The following is a 13,986-nucleotide window of genomic DNA, read 5'->3' as shown; positions in this document are numbered from 1 at the left end:
TCTTGCCTTCTGGGCCCGGCCCAAGAACGTTCCCGGCCGCAGAAAGTTCGTGGGGACCGTCGTTTGCCTAACCCTAACCCTACCCTGGAGTTTCTCCTAACCCTAATTTGAGCTGGAAAGGGCCATGCCCGGGACCGGACTTGGAAATGCCAGAGGGCAGGGATCTTTCTGCACGGCTCGCCTTCTGGGCCCGGCCTGAGAACAGTCCCTGCCGCAGAAATTTCGTGGGGACGGTCGTTTTCCTAACCCTAACCCTACCCTGGATTTTCTCCTAACCCTAATTTGAGGTGGAAAGGGCCATGCCCGGGACTGGACTTTGGAAATGCCAGAGGGCGGGGATCTTTCTGCACCTCTTGCCTTCTGGGCCCGGCCTGAGAATGTTGCCGGCTGCAGAAAGTCCGTGGGGACCGTCGTTTTCCTAACCCTAACCCTACCCTGGAGTTTCTCCTAACCCTAATTTGAGGCGGAAAGGGCCATGCCCGGGACCGGACTTTGGAAATGCCAGGAGGCGGGGATCTTTCTGCATGGCTCGCCTTCTGGGCCCGGCCCGAGAACGTTCCCGCCCGCAGAAAGTTCGTGGGGACCGTCGTTTGCCTAACCCTAACCCTACCCTGGAGTTTCTCCTAACCCTAATTTGAGGTGGAAAGGGCCATGCCCGGGACCGGACTTGGGAAATGCCAGGAGGCGGGGATCTTTCTGCATGGCTCGCCTTCTGGGCCCGGCCCGAGAACGTTCCCGGCCGCAGAAAGTCCATGGGGACCGTCGTTTTCCTAACCCTAACCCTACCCTGGAGTTTCTCCTAACCCTAATTTGAGGTGGAAAGGGCCATGCCCGGGACCGGACTTGGAAATGCCAGAGGGCGGGGATCTTTCTGCACGGCTCGCCTTCTGGGCCCGGCCTGAGAACAGTCCCGGCCGCAGAAAGTCCGTGGGGACCGTTGTTTTCCTAACCCTAACCCTACCCTGGAGTGTCTCCTAACCCTAATTTGAGGTGGAAAGGGCCATGCCCGGGACCGGACTGGGAAATGCCAGGAGGCGGGGATCTTTCTGCACCTCTTGCCTTCTGGGCCCGGCCCAAGAACGTTCCCGGCCGCAGAAAGTTCGTGGGGACCGTCGTTTGCCTAACCCTAACCCTACCCTGGATTTTCTCCTAACCCTAATTTGAGGCGGAAAGGGCCATGCCCGGGACCGGACTTGGGAAATGCCAGGAGGCGGGGATCTTTCTGCACCTCTTGCCTTCTGGGCCCGGCCCGAGAACTTTCCCGGCTGCAGAAAGTCCGTGGGGACCATCGTTTTCCTAACCCTAACCCTACCCTGGAGTTTCTCCTAACCCTAATTTGAGGCGGAAAGGGCAATGCCTCGGACCAGACTTTGGAAATGCCAGGAGGCGGGGATCTTTCTGCATGGCTCGCCTTCTGGGCCCGGCCCGAGAACGTTCCCGCCCGCAGAAAGTTCGTGGGGACCGTCGTTTGCCTAACCCTAACCCTACCCTGGAGTTTCTCCTAACCCCAATTTGAGGTGGAAAGGGCCATGCCCGGGACTGGACTTTGGAAATGCCAGGAGGCGGGGATCTTTCTGCATGGCTCGCCTTCGGGGCCCGGCCCGAGAGCATTGCCGGCCGCAGAAGGTTTGCAGGGAGCGCCGCCCCAGGAAGTGGGTTCCGCAAAGTCACGGGCAGCCGATGTGCCACCTTCGAGCACACCTGAAGGCCCCACCCCTCAGCCCCACATCTCGCAGGCCCAGGACAAGACAGTTCCTTTGCTCAGGTGACGCGGTCCCCGCACCCCTTTGGCCGTGCTGAAACCCTCACCTCTGATTCCAGAGACACCAGGAGAGGCGTCAGTGCCGCATCCCGGACCTAGGCGTGTTTGGCAGCGGGGCCAAAGCATCCTCACCTGGTGACGTAGTGAGTGTCCTCCACCGTGTAGAAGCCGCTGCTGGTGCCCCCTTCGATGTAGGCGATCTCGTGATCAAACACCTGCAAGCAACACCCACAATTTCTGAGCCCAATAAAGAAGAAAACCACACCTGCACCCAGACGCATGACGAATCTGCGCAGTATAAAAAGCCAGGCTTTTCCTAATCCAGACTCAAAGTAACGCCAGCCTATCTCCTGTTGTGGGTGCTAGTCTCCATTACACAGTAACCCAGGGCAAGCTTCTTGTCACCCTCCAGATGTTTTAGCCTACAAATCCCATGAGCCCATTGGTTGCATTGGAAGGGTTGATGGGAGTTGTAGGCCGGAAGATGCAGTTTCAGTCCTGAACCTGGACTGTAACCTCCTTTGGTTGGAGGTTGTCACCCCTTATCCCCGTGAAGTGCGTCACGTAAAAATGCCCGGCCAATTAAAACAACCTTGTGTATTCGGTTCACAGGCAGCTGATATCAGTGTTCATATTAGTGCTTTTCTTGTGATTTTTACTGCATTCAGCTGTTTGCATGTTTATCAAAAATACTGTCTTGATCCCTGTTGTGATCAAAGCATTGTGCTTTTATCCCATTTAAAATCACACCTGCTTGACGTGTTTTACTGTTTTATGCAAGCTTGGGCAGACCTCTGGCCCCAGATGTGACTGAGAAATATTTTAAATAGATAAATATTTTAAATAGATAAATATTTTAAGAATAGATCAATAGCCCGGAAAAGAGATCATTAAGGGGAAGGCAGAGCAGCTGTCTTGAAAGGATGTCGGGCTGTCACGCAGAAGAGGAGTGACTACTTCTTGGCTACTCCAGTGGGAAGGGCCAGAAGCATCAGCTGGAGGCGGCAGGGAAGCAAACGCAGGCCAAAAACGCAGAGGGTAAGAGTGGCTTGGTGCTGGGAAAGGTGGCCCTCGGAGTTGGCAGTTCCTCCTTCCCCGGAAGCAGCCAAACAAGGCCCTTTCCGACTCCGCGATTCCAGGAAGCGTTCCCCTCCCTGAAGGCACCTGGCTGCAGAGGGAGCCCAGGCTGTGTACCTGGCTGAACTCGTCGCTTTCATCCCCCATTTCCTCCCGGATGGTCCGGCACTCGGCCCCCAGGTAGTTGCGCAGGTTGACGGCGTGGATGGCTGCGCAGGCCTTCTTGTCGAGGGAGGACTCCTGGCCGATCCAGTAGTAGATCTCCCAGTTCAAGGAGCTGCTGTCATCTAGGAAGGTCTGGGAAGGAGCAACGGACAAGGGTGGACAGGTGTGCCCATCCCAGTGCAGGTGTGTGAGTGGCCTGCACAGGGAGATGCTGACACACAGGAAGCAAGGGGAGAGCCGAATCCAGCTCTTGTCTTTCTCAGCCTCCGCGGAGTGCCGCAGGACAGAGGATCCTCAGGTGGACCGAAGCTGGGTTGTCGGGGTTTTGGACTTCGGTTCCCAGAAGCCCCTGCCAGCATGGCCACTGCTCAGGAATGCTGGGAGCCGAAGTCCAAAAAACCTGGAGCTCTACCTTTCCCCAGCCTACCTGCTGAGCCTACTTCACAGGGCTGCCACGAAGATCTTCAAAAAGGGGGAAGCCTTCATTGAAACGACGGGGCTCATCGAGGAGAGAAGAGTTCACGTACCTTTAGCACAATGTAGCAATCGGCCTCGTAAAACTTCCCATGGAAGGTCTCATCCACTATAATTGGCACGAAGTTCTCAATCTGCCAGACGGTGACACCTGGGAGCTGCCCCACATCCTCGGTGAAGAACTCCGAGTAGTTGAGCTGCGGCTTCTCCAGGCTCTGGTCCCAGCGGCGGGTCTTCAGGTCTGTGTATTTTAGATCACCATTCTCCTAGTCGGGAAAGAAGTAGGGTGCCGGGAAGGAGAATAAGGGATGCCGGCAGTGAACTAAGGGATCCCGGCAGTGAACTAAGGGATCCCGGCAGTGAACTAAGGGATCCCGGTCATGTTTGTAAACCACACAGCAGGTTGCCACAGCCCCCACAAACTTGCACAGCCCTCTGGCTCACCCCCGGCACAACCACACTTCCTGTACGTGGTCCTACCCCCATCGTTTTGTTCTTTTCCTGGGCCACGTCAGACATGCCCTTCAGCACTTGCTTGGCCTGGTCGTCCTGGGCAGAATCCTTCCGCCTCCGCAGGCGCATTTTTCGTGCCATCGGGTCTTTTGGACTGCTCCCTGGTAACAGCAAGGGAGGCAGGTTTAGGGGCCAGGAGACCGTTTTGAAGCACGCAAGAAAGTACTGGCGAGATATTGAATTTTAAAATAGTTCTAACTCACCTTCCAATTAAAGGTCTCCAAGAAGGCTAATGAAAATATATTTTAAGAAATAAAAAATCATGTAGGCATATTGTTTGTTTGTTTCTTTCTTTTAAGAGCACCACACGAAGAGTAACAATGGGCACCATCACTGACTAAGGTACGCTAAACTTAACTTAGATGGACTGCTCTGTGGCAGGTCGCCACGCCTGGAGGACGAGGAAAGGGCTGGCTGTGGGGAATCCCTTTGCAGCGCTACGGCTAATACCCCAGGACCCTCTCTGTAATGTGTTGTAGGAGTGTGCAAGCCACACACACTCTGGCACTACAGAGTGCGTGATCTCCAAAAACTACAGAGGAGAAAAACACACTGCAGGACAACAAAATACATACTTTCTGGTTAACTCGGCATTCTTTATGGATCAGAAGTACCATCAAGATCTGTTTCTCTCTCAAAAATGGAAATACCCAAGAATTTCCCAGTTTTGAACAAGTTTAAAGCAGAAACATCCCCTTTTAAAAAAAATACCCTGGAAGACAAGGAAATGGTCACTTGTACCCAAGAGAGAACAAAAAAAGAAGGTGGGAAAGAATCAATTTAATGTCTTTTACTTCTGACTCGCCTTGTTGGTCACCACTTTACAAACACATCCAAGCAGCTGAATCGAAGAGAACGGCCAAAAAGAGCCCACGGGAACGCCTGAACCAGCAGTGCACGAAATCTCGCTGGTCAAGGCTACCTCCCCCAGCAAAGGCGGCCCGCCAGCACCCAGAAAGCCCTTCAGGAAGAGGTGGCCTCGGCTTCCTTCCGCTGACCCTCCCGCTTCCCGTGGCCCAAAAGAGGCAGCTTGTTCCACGCTGGCCTGGTTCGCATGGAATGACACCCAAGAATTGGGTTGGCATCGAATCGTGGGTTGCCACGGTTTGTGAATCCTGCACTGTCGTTTCACTATGAGGTGCTAACCACGAATCACCGAGGCAAAGAGCCCATGATTTGCTGACGGATTGCGGATCCTGGATTCTCTGGGCTTAACGACAAACCAGATAATTGTGAGAGCTGCTGCACTCGGCTTGCCCTCTTTCTTTCCAAGCAGGAGGTATGCCGTGTGTGGAGGAAACAGCAGGTGCAAGTCCCCTGTGCAGGAGCCCACCCTTGAGCCCCCAGAGATGCTGGGAGCAGGAAGGACAGCTTGTGCCCCGGCTTTTGTAAAACCTCCTTTCAGGACACCAAGACTGGCTATACTTTGCCCGTGTGGGAGGGACGGGCTAAAGCACGCGCCTCCAGACAGCAAATTCTTTCAAGAGTGACGCACACCTGCAATTCTCGAAGAAAAGGAGACGTGTCCCCCAGCAATCAGGTTTCGGGAACTGGCTGAGCCTCTGAGTGGGTTAGAAGGGCTGGGCAGGGGCGGGGAAGTCACACTAAATCACACGCACAGGGAGCCGAACGGTCCTTTGCAAGCTCACCTGCCACCGCGGCCGCTGCCACCGTTGCAGGAGAAGCCCCGGCCAGGCGCAGCTGGTTCTGCAGGGAGAAGTCGATGTTGTACCACTCGGAGGCCCTGTCTACGGGCTTGGGGGGCATCACCAGGTTGGGGTTCTCACGCACGTCCAGAACCTGCCAGGAGGAAGAGCAGGAGAGGAGGATCAAAGCACTCAGGGCACAAACTGGGAGTGAGGTCCAAGTCCGGGCAAGGCCATGCGCTCACTTGAACCCTCAGGCAGCTCCCTTAGGGGGGATCTTACACCGTTTGGGACACTGAGCTTGGAGAAGGGGTGAGTGGAGGGAGGCACGACAGAGACCTCCGAAGAGACACGCAGCATGGAGGTGGATCGGGGGGCATTTTTCTCCCCCCCCAGAATCCTCGGGTGGAAGGGGTCGTCCCCCTGAAGCTGACTGGGCAGGGCTTTGGGACAGATCAAGGGACACGTCTTCACACCGCCCATCGCTCACCGAGGCCACGCCCTTGCACCGGACGCAGCCCCAGCCACCGACCGGGGTGGCTCTGGACAGGGACTACCTGGCCTGAGGGGGAGGCAGCGAGGAAGCCCTGCTCCAAAGCTTACCTCCAGGTCTGTCAGGAAGTGCACGGCCTCCGGCAAGGTCACCAGGCGGTTCTTGTTCAAAACCAGCTTCCTGAGCTTCACACACCTGGGGAAGGGGACCAAGAGCAAAGGGCATCCGGAGCAGCCCGACACTCACGGGGGTCCCCCGGAGGCTCTCCCCAGGACACCGCCAATCAGGCAGGCGGACATTTGGGGTGGGGCCCTTCCGGCTGCAGGGCCCCACCATCATAATGCTCCCCTTGGCGCCAGGCACCGGCTTTTAACCTGGTTCAGCCCTTTAAAGCATCTAACGTTTTCTTAGCCCTAGTTCTGCTTATTGCCTTTGACCTGCTACTATTTGCCAAGTGGGGGGGGTGTATGTGGGGGGGGATCAGACTGTGCGAAGCTTTGCGGTTATTGCTAATCCTCCCCAGGAGAGCCGACCGCTGGGGCTGACGGAGCCTTGAGCGGTGCCAGGTGGGCTGGGGCGCCGTGCGTGGGGAGCTGCGGGGGCTGCAGGGCGACCAAGCGGCTGGCTTCTCGGAGGAGCAGCACTGGAGAGAAGCAGAGCTCGCTGTACCTGCACAGGCTTTCTGGGATGAGCTCGAGGTTGTTGTTGGCGGCCATGAACTCCTCCAGGCTGGCCAGCTTCCCGATGCCCGAAGGGATGCCGTCGAAGTCCAGCTTGTTGGAGTTCAGGTACAGCTTCTTCAGCTTGGTCATCTTGCAGATGGCCGACTGGGGGGGGAAAAGGGCGACGTGACGGGCGAACGCGCTGCCAAGACGCACGAAAGGAGCGGCAGCACCGGGCCAGAATGGAAGCAGTTGCAGACCCGGCCGGACCAGGTAAGCGCCACATCTGCCTCTACGCAGAGGGGCCCCTGCGGCCCCCAAGGCCCACGCCCCGCTCTGGAGAAACTGCTCGCGGCCCTCCCACCGAGGCGCCCGGGGCGGAGGAGAGGGCCGCTACCGGCAGGGAGCTGATCTGGTTGCGGGAGAGGTTGAGGCTCTCCAGCGGCGTCCACTGGTCGATGCAGAGGGAGAGCTCCGAGATCTGGTTGCTGCTCAGGTTGAGGCGCCGCAGGCTGGACAGGGTGTAGAGGCACTCGGGGATGCGGGTCAGGTCGTTGCAGGAGAGGTCCACGTCTGGGCACAGCGAGGGGGAGAGAAGAGCCGCGCTCTGGGCGAACCGGCCTGGACAGGCACGTCTGGGGGGCTGAGGCTGGACCTGCGGGGCACCCTGGCCCAGCCCATGGCACTGACCTCCGGCAACTTCCTCCCAGGCAAGGGCACGAAGGGCCGCCGCCTTAAACTGGCCATGCACGCAAGGGCCGCAGAGGGAGACGAGCAGGGATGCTCCTCCGCCGGTGCAGGAAGACCACTGCTTTCCTCTTCCCTCCCCATCCTTCCTCCTCACACGTGTCATCTTTGCGGACGGTCTGAGCGTGGGCAGGGGCATCCTTGTTCCACCGCTTACAGGAAAGCCCGTCACCCAAGCCCCACCTGGGCCGTACCTGTCAGATTCACCAAGCCCTCCAGGCTGGTGGGGATGTTGCTTTGGGTGCGCTGCGTGTTCCTGAGGTGGAGCGTCTGCAAGGCTGTCATGGCGGGCAGTTGCCTTCCATGGAAAAGAGGCGGGAAGAAAAAGGCTTATGTAAGGACAACAACAACAACAGCAACAGCAGCAACAGGTTGAAGAGCGACAGTGAGGCCCCCGGATGCAAACTGGGTCGCCACATTTGGGTTAAGCTGGAATTTCTCTACTTCTGGAACGCTCCTTTCAAAGCAGACGATGCTGCAGTAGAAACATTTCAGTCTGGAATCAGGAGACGTGGCTAACAAACCCGAAATGAAGTCAAGAGTTCAATTATTCAGGTTTACTTGTGTGTAGAAGCAAAGACTTTTTCGGCTTTCCCTTCCTTTGTTGGCAGGTGAAATGAATGATAAGAGTACAGGTGTGAGAGGGAATGAAAAAAGGATTTGCCCCCAAGATGAATCGCAGGGATGCGCAAACATTTTGACGTCAGGCGGGGTCTGTACATCCCTCAGATGGATTCCAGACATCGCTTCTTTCTTTACCTGTTTCGGCACATATGGGCATGGTTTATATGTGCTTTGCTTTTTATTGTGAGGACAGCTTTGCTTTTTGGGGTTTTTGTTTTGCTTTGCTTTGCTTTGCTTTTTTTGCCTTGCTTCTTATTGTGGGGAAAGCAAAAATAATCACGCAGCACAAACCGCTGAGTGGGAATGCTGCTCTCGGAGAGTGGTCCTCCACCCTGCAGCCTTTCAAGCATCTTTGCAACCCTAAGGACTAGAAACTTTAATTTGAAGAGGAACCCCTGCCACGGGCAATCTCAGAAAGCTGAAAGGTGTGTCCGTGGCCCAGATCTGCACAACGGCACCTGGCGGGAGGCTGCCAGGACCTGCTCCCCGCTTTACCTGAGCTGGGCGTGCAGGAGTGGGTTGTTATTCAGGATCAGGGTCTGCAGGTGCAGGAGGCGCCTCATCTGCGGGGGGAGGCTCTCCAGCTTGTTGTCGCTCAAGTCCAGGTAGAGCAGGTCCATCAGGTTGATGAAAAGCTGGTTGGGGATGCTGTCGATGCTGCCGGAGGAGAGGGGAGGGCGGGAGAGACACAGGCCTGGTTGAACGCTCTGCTCAGGCAGGTTTCGGCATCTGGCACAAAGCTACGTGGCGAGGGACTCCCCCCCTCCAGCCCCCCAGAGATCCCACGGCTCGCTTGCGCTGGGGAGCCGCAACGAGGAGCTGGCTGCTGGAACGGGGCACCTGTGCCCTCGCCTGTCCGGTGGGGCTTCTCCTCTAAGTGGCCGCCGCCGCCACCAGTCAAGGAATTACTGGCAGAAGAGATTCGAACTCGTGGCTCGCGGCCTCGCCGACACGCCGGGCCCACAGAGCACGCCGGAAACGTTCACTCCCTCGCTCCGGGCTGCGCGGCATCTCACCTGTTGTGCTTGAGACTGAGCACCAGCATGTTCTTGGCGTTCTCCAGCTCCCGGGGAACCTCCGTCAGCTGGTTGTAGCTCAGGTCCTAGAGCGAAAACCACCGGCCGCATCGCTCCGTTATCACAGCCCAGCAGCTGAAGACATGCAAGCACCTGGAGCCCAGAACAGCCCCCCGCGAGCTACGGCCAAGCCACCGTGTGCGAAACAAAGACGCCTGCTCCCCTCCGACGGAGCCGCTCGGAGAACACGGCCTCCCCTTTGGCACAGCACCAAAAGGAAGCCGGCAGCCGATCGGGCTACGGGGAGAGGGGCGGGCGGCCTTCGGGGTGCCCGCAGAGGACGGACAGCTCTCGCTTGGCTGCTCTGGAGGGCAGGGCTGGGAACGGGGGTGGGGAAGGCCGGCGGCAGCCCCAGCCGCTGCCCGGCCCCCAGACCTACCAGCACCGAGAGGTCCTCGAGCTGGAAGAGGTCGTCGGGGACGCCCGAGTTCTTCAGGCAGTTTGCCCGTGCCACGATGGCCTGGCGGAGGAGACAGAGAGAGGCGAGGCGTCGGTTCAGCCCATAGTCGGGGCTCCCCCGCGAGAACGCCCGGCCCCCGCTGGCTCGCTCAGGCGCCCAACGCTTACCCGCAGGCAGGGCAGGCCGGAGAGCTCGCCGTGAAGGGTTGTCAGGCTGTTGTGCGTCACGGAGAGATGCTCCTGCGTGGAAGCGGGGAAGGGTCAGGCATCCACGGCGACGGGAAACCGGCCGGCAGGAGCGTGCCCTGCCTCACACGACGCGGCCCGCTCTCCCGCTGCCCCATGCCGGGAACTGCTCCCCAGACCACCGGCGTGCTCGTACCTCTCTCTCCTTTCCTCCCTCTCCTTCCCAAAAAGCCACTTTTCCCAGGATCCCGCCAAACTCTGCTCTGCGCAACCCTGCTTCACGCCGGACGGTTCAGAAGCGACTCCCGCACTGTCTCGGCGGAGAGGTGGCCCTCCCCTGGGCCCGCCAACAGCCCTCCCACCTGGCTTCCATCCAGCCAGCCGTGATGCAGCTGCTGCTGCAAGAAAGGCGTCTTCCTCCTCCCTCCCCTGCCCTTGCCCCTCGTGTGCTGTGTCTTTCGGGAGCCTGAGCTCAAGGCCTGCCTTTGCAAGCCCCTCCAGAACCCGGTGGGGAAACGTGCCCCACCAAGCAAAGCCTGCGCTCGAGGAGCCGAACGGTGGCAGCTTCCCCGTTTCCTCTCACCTGCACTTCCCCAGCTCAAATTCCACAGGGCGGGCCTCACCCTCCCTCGGCGAACTGGGCATCTCACCACCATCGTCTCACCTGCTGCTCTCGCCCCCCCCTTCCCGCCACCGGCTTGCCAGGGTGAAGCCCCCCGGCCATTCCTCCCCGCCCCGCCCCGATTCCCATCTTGCTCGGCGGTTGCCTCCCGGCACACTCCGGCCGCTCCCACGGGGTTTCCTCCTCTCCCGGCTGCCCGGGCCTGACTGCCCCCGTCCCCGGGGAGGCTTCCCTCCCAAAGCAGCAGGAAAGGGGACCTTACCAGCTTCTGGAGGGCAGAAAGCTCCTCCGGCAGGTAGCAGAGGCCAGTCCGGTTCAGCTTCAGCCATCGCAAGCTGGTCATCGCCTTGATATGCTCCGGGAAATACCCACCCTGGGGGCAGACCAAAAGAGGACGATCCGGCCGTGAGTGCTGGGAGCAGTCTGGATCGCTCACCAGCGGGGGGGTGGGGGGGGATTCACTGGGATGTGCATTCTGGGATCGCGCCCAAGCCCCAACAGCAGGACCCAAAGGCCCATGGGGTCGGATGCCGATGGCACTCATCGCTTTCCTCGGAGGTGCCCCGAGCAGCGGCAACGAGAAAGGTGCACATCTGGGAAAGCAGGAACGGCAACCTGGAGAACAACCACGACAGAGCCAACTCCTCGGAGCAGCGCTGCGCCCAAGATCGCCCCCCCCCCCCCCGAGTCTCTTCCACTGCAGCTCCCTGGCAGTAACAGGTGCACAGACTTCGGAGCGACACAGAAGCCCGTGGCTGCAGGAGGACGGGGTGCCCACCCAGGGCCGGCCCAAGAAAGCCGGTCCTTCTCGTCTGGTTGAAAGAAAGCGCAGAGTTGTGGGACTGTCTTGTTGGTGCAAACATTCGGACGACTCCTCCACTGTGACGCATCGCAGGCCCATCTCTCCTGCCTGTGGCCCGCGCCCCAAGGCGCACTGCCCCAGAGAGTTTTTGCAACTGAATTTGACCCTCGGGCCGAATGCGATTCAACACACAAGAGTTTTAAGCAGTGCATAAAACAGAGCGAGACGAAGCAAAGAGACAGATCTCCGCCCCGAGGCGCTTGCAGCATACAGCCTGAGGAGTGGAGAAGGCATGTGTGTTAAGTTGGTCACCCTGACAGCAAGCCTGGGACTAGATCACAGGGTTCGGAGGGCCACTCGGTCACCAAGCTCGATCATAAAACCGATCTGGATACCTGGGGCATCCGGAGCTTAGATCACGGTTTATAAGCTGGGCTGTGGGTCACTGCAGAAATGCCGGCGGCTCACCGTCACGTCCCAGAGTGAAGCGACATGCAGAGCGGAGCCCAGGGCTAAATATAACCCACACGTCACGCGCATGAGGGCTCCATGGAGCCGAGCAGCTTCGCGAGAGGCCAGAGCAAGTCACAAATAGAGGATGACAAGATGGAGGCCAGGGAAGCCAAAAGGGCACACGGCGACATAGCTGATCTTGCGGATTCACAACAACCCAGCGAGGTAGACCATTCGTTTTTCCCAAGCGGGGAAAGACGCACCTCTGTTCACTCTCTGTAACATTCGCAGTTTTTCAGGCACACTACTGGAATCAGAAGGCTTTTTTTTTCCTGATTACATTTATACTCCCTGTTTATCAGAATGGAGCTAATGCAGACCATTGGTCTGATTCAGAATTCTTATTTTTTAAAAGACATACATTAAAATTTATCTTAAATTCCACATACATTCATGGCAATAGGACACTTCCGAGAAAAGATGATCTGGGAAAGTTTGGAAGGCAAACACAAGCAGTTGGTTTTATTCTGGGGTGTATTCCAAATTCAGTAATTTTGTTTTTTTGTTTTTTCCAGTGTTTGCACTATATGCTTTGAATGCATTGTATTCTGTCCAGAGAACTTTGGCTGTTGGAGGGTTTAAAAAGAAAAGAAAAGAACCCCAAGATGCATTCCATGTGTGTGTGTGTGTGTGTGTGTGTGTGTGTGATCTTATCACCAACACTTTCAGAGCAACGTACGTCACAAAGACACACGCAACACACCCGATGATCCAAAGCACAGGAAAAGCACAGGAAAAAGTATTGCAGGCCGCAGCCAAAAGCCAGTTTCCGAAGTTAGAAGGATCTGAAGGCCGAACTGGTGCGTGGCGGGGCAGAAAAAAAGTCCTACAACTCCCAGCATGCCCCAGTCGAGAGAAGGCAGGGCGGTTTTCCGGCCTCCCCCACGGCAGCCGCGTTACTCTTCGATCCACCCCAACTAGATTAATGGGGCTTAAGTAAGTCGGGACTTAGTGCTCTCCTTCACGTGAATGGCCTACTCTAAGTAGGGCCACCACTGGGCCACCTCCGAGGACATCATCCCGTCCCTGCTTCCTTTCCTCCGCGTTTTGCCCCATTCATCGGAGTGGATCTACCCTAAGTCGCGCCCACACCGGCTCTTCGGCTCAGGACGCCGCCCTCACCCGTTCCTTCCGCAACTCCCTGGCGCCCGATGCGTGTCCTCGACGCCGGGCTAAGCCGGGGCACTACGCGCCGCGCATTCGGACCACCGCAGCGCGCCCGGGGGCCGCGCGGGCCTCCCCCCCCCCCGCGCAGGCCGGGGCTCCCCGGCGGGGCGAGGGGGCGCTCGCAACACGCCCCGCGCGCGACACCCGCGTCCGGAGGCGCCTCCCGCCCGCCCGCCGAGCCGAGCCGAGCCGAGCCGAGCCAAGCCAAGCCAAGCCAAGCCAAGCCAAGCCAAGCCGCCCCGCCGCGGACCGAGGCCTCGCGGCGGCGCCCCAAGCGCTCCCGGCCGGGCCCGCGCGCACCTTGAAGTCGTTCCCGCTGAGGTCGACGCCGCGGATGAACGGCAGCACCCCGGTGGCAGCCATGGCGGCGGCGGCGGGAAGGGAGAGCCTGGCCGGGACTGGCGAGGGCGGCGGCGGCGACTCTCCTTCCTCCTCCTCCTCCTCCCCGCCCCGCCCTTGACGCGAGACGGAGGGGCGGGGCCAGGGTGCTTCGCCCCGCCCCTTTAACTCTTGGGCGCCCGTGGGCGCTTGGAGGAGCGCAGCGGCTGGAGCCCGCTGCGCACAGCACCCCGAAGCAGGGCAGGGGGGCGACGGAGCCCTCCCCCCATGCGCCCCAGCCCCTGGGCCGTGCAGGCCCGCCGCCCCGCCTGGCCAAGGCGGCACCTAGCGTGGGTTCCTCCCTCCGGGGCGACGCCGCCCGGAGCGGAGGCGCGCGCCGCATCCCGTGCGCGGGAGTGCCATGGTTAGACTCTGAGGGGGACCTTCCTTTGATCTGTCGGAGTCCCCCCCCGCACCTGCAGCCTCCGGGCGTTAGGATCTGGAGAGGGGCGCGGGAATGTCTGCCTTGGGCTGCAGTTTTAGGTCCTGATTTTGGAAGGATGCTCCTGGGTGTATCCACTCTTGAATCGGTTTAAGTGTTCTTTGCGTTTATGAGATAGTTTAATTAAGATTCCGCCTCTGATACGGATGTTATTGTTAACAGCCTGGAAGGCCTTTTTTCGACAGAAAGGTGGAAGACACACACACCATGAGAAGCAAAAACGATATTTTTTGAAGGT

General features: G+C 58.6%; 1 protein-coding gene across 1 annotated transcript in view; it reads right to left on the bottom strand.

Moving 5' to 3' along the window:
• Positions 1 to 13,357, bottom strand: part of FLII (FLII actin remodeling protein) — a 23,453-nt gene extending 10,096 nt beyond the window's left edge. Inside the window, exons 1-15 of the mRNA XM_044433510.1 lie at positions 13,229 to 13,357; positions 10,709 to 10,819; positions 9,807 to 9,878; positions 9,619 to 9,699; positions 9,180 to 9,265; positions 8,659 to 8,820; positions 7,734 to 7,837; positions 7,190 to 7,365; positions 6,800 to 6,957; positions 6,241 to 6,325; positions 5,641 to 5,791; positions 3,959 to 4,092; positions 3,532 to 3,744; positions 2,957 to 3,136; positions 1,895 to 1,977 (exon numbers count right to left, since the gene is read on the bottom strand). Of these exons, the coding sequence (XP_044289445.1) occupies positions 1,895 to 1,977; positions 2,957 to 3,136; positions 3,532 to 3,744; positions 3,959 to 4,092; positions 5,641 to 5,791; positions 6,241 to 6,325; positions 6,800 to 6,957; positions 7,190 to 7,365; positions 7,734 to 7,837; positions 8,659 to 8,820; positions 9,180 to 9,265; positions 9,619 to 9,699; positions 9,807 to 9,878; positions 10,709 to 10,819; positions 13,229 to 13,291 (1,859 nt within the window). The 5' untranslated portion in view covers positions 13,292 to 13,357. The remainder of the gene's footprint in view (positions 1 to 1,894; positions 1,978 to 2,956; positions 3,137 to 3,531; positions 3,745 to 3,958; positions 4,093 to 5,640; positions 5,792 to 6,240; positions 6,326 to 6,799; positions 6,958 to 7,189; positions 7,366 to 7,733; positions 7,838 to 8,658; positions 8,821 to 9,179; positions 9,266 to 9,618; positions 9,700 to 9,806; positions 9,879 to 10,708; positions 10,820 to 13,228) is intronic.
• Positions 13,358 to 13,986: the final 629 nt, after the last annotated feature.

This window comes from Varanus komodoensis, unplaced genomic scaffold (genome assembly GCF_004798865.1).
Source record: "Varanus komodoensis strain SLA01 unplaced genomic scaffold, ASM479886v1 scaffold26, whole genome shotgun sequence".
Taxonomy (NCBI): Eukaryota; Metazoa; Chordata; class Lepidosauria; order Squamata; family Varanidae; genus Varanus; species Varanus komodoensis.
This window is presented reverse-complemented; position numbering and strand designations above follow the sequence as displayed.